Here is a 13329-nt window from a genome sequence, read left to right as displayed (position 1 = left end):
GATAATTCCTTTTTCCTTGCAGCAGCAATTCTGAATGGGAGCCAGGAACCAGCCCAAGGTGTCTTGTTGTCTGAGGCGAAAAACAAGAGCTCCCACTCCACTTTCCATATACTGTACAAAAGCCAATGCGACTGGCAGATGAATCTTCCTTGAACCCTAGTGGTGTTCCTCACTGAGGGCAGCAGGTGAGTTTAGAGGGTGCATGGTAGGCCACCTTCTGCACCTAGAGCTGTGGCCTCTAGTGCTTCACCAGCATCCCCCACTCCCATCCTCTGCCATTCCTCTCACTTGGCCTATGATGTAAGGACAAATCTTGGAAGGAGCTGTGGCAATTGGTGGCCCCAGAGGAAAGGTATCGGCCATTGTGGCATCGGCATCCTCATAGGTATACATTTGAGCAGGAGAATCAGTTTAATCTACCTACAAACCAATGGCAGGCATTTGAGCAAAACTGCAATACCTCACAGCACATGATGGTTAAGAATTGTTGGCAAACTAGGCACTCTGAACACTATGTGTTTCCTTAAGACTATATATTTGATCACTTGTAGCTGTATAAAACCCAAAGGCAGAAATCTTTTGAAGTGGGTATTAAAGGACCTAATTGATTAAATTTGCAAAGTGCCAAGATCAAGTAAGTTTTGGGGAAGCTACTACACACTTTCAGAAAGTTTCTCTTCTCTGCTGTTAGCCATACAGTGAAAAATTTACAGGCATAGCTCATAAATCTTTCCCTTCACAGCTAAAAAAAAAGCTTTGGGGTGGGGGAGGAGGTCATGTGCACTGGAAGATGCACAACTGTTGTCATTGCTCAAGTCAGATGTATTTACCAGTCCAGTCAGTCTTTGCACATAGAACTGGCTGTGTGTGCCCACTCATCGTCTTTTGCCTCAGGCAGCCGAATGTCTTGGAATGGATTTGCCCTTGCCCCCTGCATCATGGCCCCAATTCAAATCGCTCTCTAGTGGCTTCCAGTCATGGAACTCCCACGTGACCCCTAAGGTTGAAGAGCAAGACCTAGAGCAGAGAGCAGGTAACCTGGAGGGTTAGCCCAGCACTGACTGAAGCCTATTAGGGGATGAAATACTCTTGTAAACATATCATAGACAAGTCCCTTTGGAAATGATGATCTCGCAATTAAAGTTGCCACATTCAGTTTCTGAAGTGTGTGTTCCTGCAAGGCTGGTCTGTCTCTTGTGCCCTCTGGCACTGGTGTGGTGGTGAAAGAAAGAACCTCAGAGTTTCTGGGAAGAGTCCTTAGTACATGTGGATATTGGCAAAGAAACATATTTAAGAGTAGGGAATGGAAGGAACAGTCATTTGTGCTCTTCATCCTCTTAATTAATGAAAGAATGATAGCAATATCTTGCACAACTTGGAATTTAAAAGTGTTGTTTATTTATTTTAAAAATTATTTATCACAACTGATGCCCCTACAGATTTAAGCAAATTAATGGAAAGGATGCAAAGGGTTGTGGGGGTTTTTAGGAATTAAAACAAGACTTGCATATGGAGTAATGAGAGAGAGAGAGAGAGAGAGAGAGAGAGAGAGAGAGAGAATAAATGCATAATAAATCACATTTTTGGGGGAAATACATTACAATGCCCAATATTTCAACAAAGAAAAAAAGCACCCTATGCATTAATAAAAATTATATAGTTATCTTTTCAAAATAACTTTTTCAAACTTTTAAGTAAAGAAAGGGATGGTAGGAGAACACTTACATACACACCAATCTCAACACTAATCACAATAAGCTACAGAGCAGATTATTTTCAAAAGATCCCACTTGTAGTTACTGTTTTTCACTGTTGATGATGGAGTCATTGTCAACATAATTTGTCCAATATGTGTTTAATGGTGTGGTTTCCTAAAGAGCAACAATGTACAGTTCAGCTGTATATTGATAAATACATGGTATGATCAATTTAACAACCAAGAAAATAGCATTTGCGCATGAACAGTAATATAAGCTTGAGCAACAGCTGTTTCACAATGCCAACACTTGTAGTCTGATCCTCTAAATAAATGGCTGGAAAAAGCATGTTGTACTTCACAAAAAATATTTTTTACCTCTGAGATAAGAGGCCTAATTGACTTGTATTGCAAAAAAAATCACACACACACACACAATTAGATTAATTTGAAATGTCTGGCAGATACTGCAAATTGGGTCTGTACAGAATTATAGTAGCATTGAGAAGAGATGTATGAAAACTGCATTTTTTTTATTTTACAAAATGCCCATTCACATTAAAGACCCATTGTTTCCTTTCCAATAAGGTTTCTTTTAGATGAACCTGATAAACCAGGTTCTGTGAATTACTGCCATCATAATAAGTAATGGACTTGATAGAGGAAAGGAAGAAAGAAGTATGAACCTACCACAACTTGAGCATAGAGAGCAACGTCTCCCAGAGTTAAAGGCACAGGAACCATTTCAGGCTGGGCAAAGGTAGAGATGTTCTGAGTTTCAACTCTATCAGGGAAACTGAAAATAACATTATTAGAAATTACAACTTCATTTAAGTTGTGATATCCATCTACTAGGTAAAAGACTGAATGGACACAAGCCTCAGTCTACAGGTTAAGTGTACTCACATTTCAAGAACACTTCTATCTTTATGTTGCTTCAACATCTTTTTGTTTTCTTTCGAAATTCTTAATATTTTGGTGGAGTCCTTGCAATGCATTTCTTGCAGGTTTCCACTTACTAAAGATGGAACCAAGTTTTCCTCTATTAAGCTGTTGCTCTGATTTGTTCCAGATCGTTGATGGAAATTTGGATACAAATAATTCATCTTGAGACAATGAAAACAACATTAGTATAATGCAAGGCTTTTAAAAATGAGTCTAACATGAAATCTAACAATCCTATTTACTAAATTAAAAACTCAAACCTACTGCTATTTGAACCTTAAAAGAGGAGAACTGTGGATACGTCTAACTTAATATAGTTGACCACACACAACCTCCAAAGTGTCAGGTGGGGTGTGTGTGTTATGAAGGATCAGGATGGCTCCCATTATCATTTTCTAGTAGTTGTTAATACACTCATCTCTCAGGCTTTTCTTTTCTGGTTCTCTTCCAAGATTCATCTACTGGTAGTGAAAACTCTTACTCTCGTCAGCTGTGCCCTGCTGCTTCAATTGCTGACCAATCTCAAACAGGGCCAGCCCATCCATAAGGCAGACTGAGGCATCTGCCTCAGGTGGTAGAATCCAAGGGATGCCTCTGGGACGTGCTGCACTGATGCCGGAGAGGCAAGGAGAATCAGCTGCAACAGCACCCAGGTTCTGGCAAAATTGCTGTGACATTTTTCAGGGCTCTTGCAAAACAGACCCAGAAGCTACAGCTGTGCCCATGTAAGCAAGGCTTTGGCGGGGGAGGCAATTGGGGGCAGACAGCGTGTGGTGCACGTTCAGAGCAACACCTTCCCATTTCGCCTCAGGCGGGAAAACACTGTTTGTGTATTTCCTGCTAAAATACCGTATACACTTTTTCCCTCCTAAAAAGTAAGGGGAAATGTGTGTCTTATGTCTTATGGAGAGAATGCAGGCTGCGCAGCTATCCCAGAATCCAGAACAGCAAGAGGGATCGCTGCTTTCGCTGCGCAGCGATACCTCTTGTTCTGGATTCTGAGATTCAGAATATTTTTTTTCTTGTTTTCCTCCTCCAAAAACTAGGTGTGTCGTAAGGTCTGGTGCGTCTTATAGAGCGAAAAATACGGTACATGAGCAAGCATGGCTCCTGGCATTCTCTACCTTACTTGGTTAGAACTAGGATCTTTCCTATCGAGCACATATTTCCTGCAGTAAATGTAGGTTTCTTATTTTCCTAAATACAGAGTTTCCATGAGGTTATATCCCAGGTAAAGTGTGCTCTTTGAACAGTGATTCAGTGCTGAGTTCAACATCCACTGGTGTGTTTAAGTGCTAAATGCCATTAATGCACTTTGGGGAATTATTTTTTAAAACTCCACAGGTAAGTCAAGTTTACTTTAGTGTTATAACCTTTAGGTTAAACAACATAAAGTATCAAGTGGCATAAACAAAGAAAGGGGCCTAATTCAAATCAAATATATCTTGAGTAATGTTTGCCTATATAGAACGCAACATATATATGTAGCTGATTGTTGTGATTACTAACCAGATCATGCACACTCTGCTGTGTTCTGACATCTGTAAACTGTCCGTTTTGTTCTAGGAGCCTAGATAGCACCAAACAAAAAACAAATCAAGAAAAGAAACATGGATTATAGATTCTTAAAAACAGAGCAGGTATTGTCCTAGCTGCTTTTAATTCCCACCCACAATCTACTTGATTTAGTGGCAATGCATTATAGTTGTTTTAAGTGTGCATGAAAGCAAGGAAGCCAATGGTTGCTTGGGGGCACAGTAGAGTTACACATTTTGCCCGCAAAGGATCTCATTAGAATTTGATCCTTCGACAACTGATCCTAAGAATGTTTCTTGGCACCATCTCTCTCTCTTTTTTTTGTACACATGTGGCTAATGCAAATGCAAGAAGAGTCGTTTTTAATTTGAACAACAGCCTGCCAGTACCTTCTTGTTCCTGTTAACTGATGTGGGCTTCAATAGTAGATCTTTGAGAGATCTACTATTATGAGAATGTATCAGGCCTGTCCAGGGCAAGGGAGGAGGGGCTTTATTTATTTAGCAAAGAAGCAAGCAAATGGGCAAACTCTTTGCTGCCCAGGCAGGACCTTCCTCAGCAGCTGTGAGGCCAGAAAAACTCAGCAAGAGAAGGAGCAAGTACAGAGAACTATGGTTTTTTGTTTGGCTACCAAGTCTAGCCAAAGATGGTCAGCTACTGTAAATCTGTTATTTCATTGCTTACTTCCACTGAATGAACATTACTTTAGATATTTATTAAGGCTGCAAGCTGTGACCGTAACAGTCTTTGCCATCATTTCAGGAAAACAGATTATGAATCCTTAGGATGATTGTTGCTAGACTCAGTTGCTAATGCCTCACCCTAACTCTTCTGAAAAAAAGACTTATAGCCTCTAAACATTCTGTTATTCATTGCCTATACATTTTTAAAGCCTCTTTTAAAAGCTTTTAATGCAACAACTGTTTGAACAGACAGCATTGTTTTCCATAATAAACTCAAATCTGGCTAGGTTTATTCCAAAGTAAGTTTTGATGATTTATGGGATTTAGTTGAATGAAATCACAACTGCTTTTTACCATGATCCTTAAATGGCTTCTTTTAGCTTTGGCAAAACTACAATAGGCTTTGCCAGCCTGGTAGTTTAAGAACAGAGTCATAAAAGCCATTTATAAAGTGGTGTACTAGACAAATTGCCTTTATGTTGTGCAAAGTTATTACCAAACTCACCTCCTGGATAATGCCATGTTAAGAAGAGAAAAATAATATATATGGTGCAGTGAGTGAAGTTGCTGTTCATATTTCTGATTTTGTTTGCATGTTTTCTTCTGTCAGTAATAATAAAAAAGCATGTTAGAATTTATACACTAGCCGATCTAAGCTTCTTTTTTAAGCTGCAAAAGGATGGCACTCTGCTGAACTCACAAACATGAGGAAGGAAGGAAAATATCTAATAAATATATCATCTCTTAGCATGTAATCACATCCCGACAATCTGCACATTCATTTTTTGGAGCCACAGCCTTACTTAATGAATAAAATATGGAATGCATGAGAATTGTCTCTGTGAGGCAGTTTCCAGAGTTTGTCAGTTCCAATGGAATTATGAACTATGGTGTGACATAAACCAGGAAAAGAAGGAGAGAAATGTGGTGTGCAAAGGGAGAAGAAGAGAGCATGTGAGCCCACTGATCCTTCAGGGCTTGTTCACTTGGTGCTACATGTAGAATGGTGTTAGGTGAATGAGTTTTGAAGGCTCTGTTCCATCTCAATCAGCTCAGGGATAAGCAAAGGAGAGGAATGCTAAAAGTATTTACAAATGCTGGAAAGCACCACAAGAATGGGAATATCATTACTGGCCACCGACAGAAAGTGACACTGTGGTTGCAGCCTGCTTCAGTACTACTGAGATGTTATGTCCTGGAGGGATGACCTGCATGGAGACCTTGAAATTTTGAGGAGGGTGTGTGTACAGCTTTCAGAAAGAAAGCGGGGGAAAGTCACAGGGTTGTATGCAGAGCTGCCTAGGCAGAGTTCTACTTATATATCAAGACTTCTCCTTCCTCTCCTCCCCCTGTGTGCTCCCAAAATCTGGAGGGCTCTCCAACCTTACGGAGAAGATTTTGAGGGCATGTGTGGAGCTGGGGGTGGAGAGAGGAAGGGGAAGTCTCATTGCACAAGTGGAAGTCTCTTGCATGAGCAGAACAGCAGCATTTGACACAACCCAAAGTGAGCATAGCAGCAGGCATACAACTTACAGCTGCATTCATGGGCAAAGTCCAATTCTATCTACAAATATATGTGCTCTACAACCGTATGTACAGTAAAGCCACCAATGCCAGCAGGACTACTCCAGAATAAATTGTTCATAGATCATTCATGGCTTGGCTCCTTCATCTCATCCTTAAATGTATTGCAAACTTTTCCCAGGAACAAAACTTTCCTTAGCCAGGAACTCTGTGTAGATAAACATCACCTCCTTGAGGCAATGGAAATGGATAAAATGAAGAGTACTTTCTTTTATCCCGAGTGTAAATTGTGGGGCTGGGAAGTTTTGAGACGCTTAATTGCATTTCTCTTTCTTGCCCCCCCCCCCCAGCCAATTTCTCTGTTTAACATCTAGTCTGATGAAGCACTTGGGATAACATCAAAGTTTGGTCTACAAAGATACTGGCCAAGTCTAGCTTCTAGAATATGCTTAAAGCATATCACAACTTTGGCCTAATTCCAACTGACTAGAAAGCCAAAGGTAAACCACCATTTATCAGCCTTGGTTCTCATCTGTATTTATAATCTGTGATTATAAATACTGGTCTACCTCTCAGGGCAGTTTTGTAAGGAATGCAAAGATAATGAACGTGATGTGTTTTGAACATTCTCAAGTGCTATTTAATTATTATACTAAATAATGTTCTTGTTAAAGCAATGGCACTACAAAGGGCCTAAGATAACTTCCTATTCAAAACTTATTTAAGGCTGCAGTTGTAACCCCAGTAACCTAGGAGCAAGAAACATTGGATTCAATGGGACTGAGTAGACGTGGTTAAGATGGCACTGTAAGATGTCAGTGGCGTATTAACAGAACAGGGTTTGGCTGAAGTAGGTCCTTTTCAAAACTTCAGACCTCCATTGAACACTTTCATTCTTTAAGTAGCACCCACCAAGTATGACAATGTGCAAGATAGACAATGTATTTTACCATACTACTTAGCATTTTTATTGACCTGAATAGCAAAATAATAAAGACAGGTATGTCATATGTATATTACTTTAAAATGCAATAGTTTTCTACCCTCTACCAAAAATTTCAGAAATCTTATTCTGTCCTTGTATGATTGAAAGGCCCACTTTGTCAGTCCAGTCGAATTTCAACAGGAAAAAATTGGCCTAAACACCTGCTATACTTTTCAACGACTTAAAGAGGAAGAACTGTTGTCTCTCACTCTCACTGCATAAAATCCAATGAATCTAATCAATGCAGCTAGACTGCAATACTTTGAGTTGATATGCAGGAACAATATTAATCTATTATTGTGACCCACATGCTTATATAACAATACATATGATGCTCGATTCTTATTCCTTGGGAAACACTGTGGTCTGAAACAATCTAAATGATGAAACAGTAATAATATAAAAGGGTTTCAAAAGAAAGACCTACAGGAAAAGGTAATCAATGTAAGCCGAGATTTATAGTCCTAAATGGGAGGCAGCCCCAAACCTGCTCTCTATCTACATAACTGATTAGGAAGCCTGATTATACCTTTAGGAGGAGGCTGAGTATCCTGGAGGAAAATGCAAGAGGGGAACCTTTTGAAAGAAAGGCAATGTTGACCCACCCCTGGCATGGTTAAGGAGCAAGCTTCCCCAAAATTAACTAATTCCCCTCACCCCTCTTTACAATGAAGGGTGCATGGACAATTAGGCAAACTAAACAGTATCAATGCCTGCGTCCTAGTTTTGCTGCTGTTGAAATAAAGTCCCACCAAAATCAATTGTAGTGCAAAGGGCTTTGTTTGCTTCTCGGTATCAGACCCATGATTTTAGCGGGGGTTGAAGAGTAAATGGCACTATATTGAGCGCCAAACATTTATCATTTAATATAACCTCACAGGCTGGGCTGATAAAAGCAGCAATCTTGGAGAGTCAGAACTGTTAAGCTGGATGGGCTCCAGATAAGAGAGTGAAACCCACCACTCCCCTTGACTTTGTAGTTCTCTAATCATCCTATGTAAAGGAGACTTGTGAATCTTCCTAGCAGGAAGCAGCTGAAGGCACAGTAGCCTAGCCCCATTGTGAGAGCTCTTTTTACCCAGCTCATAGCTATTATCATAATAAAGGCTTCCCTTTCTCCTCCTTTGGGCCTCAGCTTGAGCTTGACTCTTCGGAAATTCTCCTCCATACTGTAACACTCTGGCTTCTCCAGACAGAGAATAAATAGGACTGCCCCCACTAACCTGTGTCCCCCCCACCTCAAAACAACAACAACAACAACTGTTCCTACTATCTTCCTCTGAAGACAGAGGTGGGATGGGGCAAGCCTGATAAAGATTACAGGAAAGAACTCACCACCTGCTGAGTCCGAGATGGCTCTCCAAGTCTTTTCTGCACTTCAGAAAGCCAAGAAAGCAGCAACTGTGGGAGGAAAATTGGGGGAGAAACCCACCTGTAAGCAAGGGGAAAAACACCCCCACCACAAAAAAGTGGTTGCAAAGGCAACCATATGATCCATTTTTCTTTTCTGTTTTTGCGCTGTGACAAGTTAGCACAGCTGCCTCTTCGGTTCTGTCAACGGTTTTTAAAAATTATTATTATTAAAAAGCCATTAAAGTCTATGAAGATGTAAGAAAGATAAACTGTTAGCCAAGGCAGTACAGAAAGTAATTACTCTTGTGGAATAAAACAGTAAATCACCTGACTTCCGGCAGCATTCAAGAATATTTGAAGCAGTCTATTCAATAATTAGCGGTGAATGTTTTTCTGCAGTAAACCAATAGAGGGCATCCATGGAAATAAGACATCTTAATGTTGGCCAACCTTGAGTTCATTGATAAGGCAGTTTTTCTTATTGAGGTGTGTGACTCGTAATTTCAGGTTAATGCACTGCAACTGCAATCTACTACTGTGACTTTATTCCAAAGTGATGGGGTGGGAGGGAAAGTAGGTAAGTAGGTAAATTAATTATACACCAGGATAGGAGTTGAAAATATTCAGACTTCCAGAGACCAAGCTACACATTGCTTTAATCCTGTGTTTTTTAAAAAATGTGATCAATACTTTCACTTTTATTCCAAAGAATATACAGCTGTAGAGCCCTGCTTCCGATCCAGTTTCCTGTCAAAAATCCCCCAGCTGCTATTTTCACCCCATGATGCAACCTGTTTTTAGCTCAAAAGGCTCATTTCCCTCACTAGTCTATGGCAATTTTTAAATGCACATTTTAATTTTAATTTTGAAGGGTCTTATGAATCCACACATTACTGTAACATGTGTCTTTCCAAACAAAACAAACCCTGCCCTAGTGGCTCATATCTTAATGTACCTGAGACAGAGAATTAAAAAAAGAAATGGTCTAAGTCCTTCTGTTTTCCCTTTTTCTTTTGGTAGACTTCAAAGGTGATCTCTCCCCTTCCTCTCCTTTACATTTTAGTGTCTGCTGTTCTGCAGCTGTCAGCTTGCTCCGGAGTTTCATGGCGGCAAATCTGCCTCCTCATGGCCCATAAAGCTACAGCATTGGGGATGGTGGTATGCAGGTGTGGAAAAGGGAAAAGTGCAGGATGAGCCTGTTAATGATTTTTCCGTCACCCCATGCTGTGCGGCTAGAGAAAAGGGCTGACTGCAGAAAGCCACCTTTCTTTGTTTGCAAAGGTATCCTCCCCACCGCAAAGGTGTTGGTTTTTCACGTCAAGGGCTGTTTACTGAGATGATTCACCTTATATGGCTTTTTTAAATGCTTTGAGACTCTAATTAGACATAGAAGTGGAGTCACACAACAGCGAAGACTTTTACTTTCCCGTTAACTTCACCTTGCAAATGTCTAAATCAAATGATAACTCCAAGTTGTTTAGGTTGGCTTCACTCTCTGCTGGAAGCAGGGATGGAGGCAGGCAAAAATCTATTCTTCTGAAGACCTAACACAACCCTCCTACAATCCAAATAAAGTTAGTTGTGACTAAGGCTAAATGAAGTCGTAACGTGTTTACTATGCAGTAAGACCCACTGAAAATAGTGGGAGTTATTTCCAAGTTAACGTGTGGAATTATACTGAAGGCCTCACTAAAACCAGAGGAACTTAGAAGGCTTTCAATGATTCACAATAACCATTAGCTTTAGCTGAATTGGACTGCTCACATTTAATTCCCAGTGGAAAAGTAGTTCTGATTTTGCCACAACTGCTACGTGTTATGAGTCAGTGGCAAATTAAAAAAAAAAATAGACCCTCTGTCATCTTGAGTGTACACTCCTCTGAACTGCACTGAAGTGAATGAAAAACCAGTGATTTAAAAATGTTTTGGTAATAGTGTTATCACCAGAACATATTATTTCAGAATACAGTCTTTAAAAAAAAACCCAAGAGAAAAAGTAGGGTTTGTGTGTGTGTGTTTATGTATCTCTCTCTCTCTCTCTCTCTCTCTCTCTCTCTCTCCCTCTCTCTCTCCCCATATATATGCAGGAAATAAAACTAGGCACCCAGTGCTTCAGACAGAGGGAATAAGGAAAAACTGGTGTGCATATAAATTTTCTGTGCCAGCTAGCCTTGCTTGGAATGGAATTTTGTATTTTATATTCTATTTGATAATCCATTGAATGTTTGAAAAAAAGTATACAACTAAATTATGAAAGCTAAAAAAAGGCTCCACCAGGAATGGCATTAATGTCAAGGCTCTGACCGCACAGCAAAGAGAAGGGAAGCAAGAGAGGCTACAGGGCAGATTATAGGTTGGCTCCACATCTCCTTTCTGTGAGATATTGAAAATGGGATTCTCAGAAAAAAGAGGAAAATATTATCATGAGTCATTGCTCTGGCAGTTCTCATTGACTGCCAGACTTACCCATATTTACCCATCCACTAGGAATAAGTAATGATCTTATTCTCTGTTTGAGCAGCTAAATGGTAATGTTGACTTGTGAGAAACAAAATCTCATACCTCTCTGCCAAATGGTGCAAAAAGTTGAGCCTCACATGCAGTCTAAGCTACTAAAATAACTCCCTTCTTTTGTTCAGTTATGTAATAAAATGAAATAATTATGTCTTCTTTATTAAGAAATTATTTTGGCATGGAATGTTATTCAACGAGCCACTTCTGGCAGTTAGTTCAAAACAGGTATCAATAATCATTACAATGGATTAGCAAGAGCTATTAAAATCTATGGATCATAAAAGAAATATTTGCATAGCTAATTCAGGCTTGTATACAAAGTCCTTTTCCTGCTCGCCTTGGGTGAGTAGGAATTGACTCTAGGCGATCAGACGACACTGGGAAAGATGGCGTTTCACACCCTCTCAGGTCATCAATTTACCAAAAAAGGACTAAGAAAGAAATGTGTGGGCTGACTGGCTACTAAACAGTATTTGCAAACAAAGCCTGATGAGAACATGGGAAAATTCAAACTAGCACAAGCCGTATCATATTTAAGATTTATCATAATTACAGAGCAGGCTAGAGAGTGCAGAATGTGCACTTTTCAACGTGTCCTAGGATGTGTTGGGAAGAGGGCTTTGAATCCAGTGGACTCCAAGGTCCCACCTTCCCAATAGCTTTATTTCCTCCTCCTACCAGCGGTGGAGGAGGGACAGCTGCTAAGGTTTTAGTAGCTGCAACAAGGTGTCCCCCTCTGGAGCTCCCTCTGCTGGCAGAAAGGGAGTTATGCAAAATCCTATGGCCCTTGAGGTGCCCTCCTAGAGACAATAGGATTGCACCCAAAAACATTTATTGTTGTTGGTTCATCCTATTTCATTTCACATGGATGCATTCATACTCCAATAGCAGCACGCAAATGGCAATGTGGGAACAAGGTATGTAACCTTCTCTCAGATGCCCCCTTCCCTTGTGCTGCTATAGGAGCAAGTTGTGTATGTCATCAGTTGCCATGTCAACTGATGGGAAATGTTTATCTGATAAAATTGTGGAATTTCTTAGAGACGGGAAGCCCTAAATAAATAAGAATGTAAGAAACAGGTTCTAAATGGAATTCTGACAAAAGCAGTAGTCCCCAGTGAATTACAGTTTTTGACAGAATTTTTTTTTTTAATGTCTGGCAGACAGAGGGAATTGCTACTCAGACTATAATCTGGTGCTTTCTATGTACCAAATATGTCACAAAACTGTGCATTTGTTGTTAGAGTAACGGAGTATTTTGAACACAGTTCCCACGCAAGCTACTGAACTGTTTTGCAATGCCAGGAGAATAATTGTAGGAGTACCAGAAGTATAACTCACCTGTTCTAATCTAATCGTTTTAAAGGCCAGGAAGGCCTGAGGTTTTCTCACCTATCATTGAAAACATCTGCTCAGTTTCTTGCTGGGTCTTTACCTGTTTCCTCTCATGAAAAGCTGGAGACTGGCAGGTGTCAACAGACGGCAACAAAGAATCTGTACTCTGAAAATAAGAGGGGAATCAAATGCTGGATTTCTGTTGCTCAGCACACACACAATTCACAATTTTATGATGAATTTATTAAATGCATAGTATTTTAAAATTTTACCTGCCTCAAAGCTGAAAACTACAAATAACCAAAACAGAGAACAACACCGATTTATGGTTCTTGTTTAACTTATTTAGCTGAAAAGGCAGACTGGGAAGAATGAAGAATCTATTCATCAATAAATAGGGATAAATCTTATTTTTCATTAAGGTAAAGGTAAGGTACCCCTGCCCGTACTGGCCAGTCTTGACAGACTCTAGGGTTGTGCGCTCATCTCACTCTAGAGGCCGGGAGCCAGCGCTGTCCACAGACACTTCCAGGTCACGTGGCCAGCGTGACGAAGCTGCTCTGGCGAACCGGCACCAGAGCAGCACACGGAAACACCGTTTACCTTCCCACTATAAAGCGGTACCTATTTATCTACTTGCACTTAAGGGTGCTTTCGAACTGCTAGGTGGGGAGGAGCTGGGACTGAACGACGGGAGCTCACCCCGCCGCGGGGATTCGAACCGCCGACCATGCGATCGGCAAGTCCTAGACGCTGAGG

The 13329-nt window shown here is 40.5% G+C and overlaps 1 protein-coding gene across 9 annotated transcripts in view; it reads right to left on the bottom strand.

The window, feature by feature from the left end:
- Window positions 1-1375: 1375 nt before the first annotated feature.
- LOC310674647 (activated RNA polymerase II transcriptional coactivator p15-like) overlaps window positions 1376-13329 on the bottom strand; it is a 49095-nt gene continuing 37141 nt past the window's right edge. For 4 of the 9 annotated variants that reach the window (XM_083434191.1, XM_083434195.1, XM_083434189.1 and 1 more), the window contains 8 exons: window positions 12671-12736; window positions 8705-8770; window positions 7879-7920; window positions 5366-5466; window positions 4151-4211; window positions 2603-2802; window positions 2387-2492; window positions 1376-1871 (listed from right to left, as the gene is read on the bottom strand). In XM_083434191.1, the coding sequence (XP_083290317.1) occupies window positions 1797-1871; window positions 2387-2492; window positions 2603-2802; window positions 4151-4211; window positions 5366-5466; window positions 7879-7920; window positions 8705-8770; window positions 12671-12736 (717 nt within the window). In that variant the 3' untranslated portion in view covers window positions 1376-1796. Of the gene's footprint in view, window positions 1872-2386; window positions 2493-2602; window positions 2803-4150; window positions 4212-5365; window positions 5467-7878; window positions 7921-8704; window positions 8771-9049; window positions 9657-9677; window positions 9861-12670; window positions 12737-13329 lie in introns of those variants that run through there. The other 5 variants (XM_083434193.1, XM_083434196.1, XM_083434194.1 and 2 more) reach the window with 5 other exon arrangements.

Source organism: Podarcis tiliguerta, assembly GCF_965153285.1.
Source record: "Podarcis tiliguerta genome assembly, chromosome: 3".
Classification (NCBI taxonomy): Eukaryota; Metazoa; Chordata; class Lepidosauria; order Squamata; family Lacertidae; genus Podarcis; species Podarcis tiliguerta.
The sequence above is the reverse complement of the archived record's forward strand: the minus strand, read 5'-3'. Positions and strand labels throughout refer to the sequence as shown.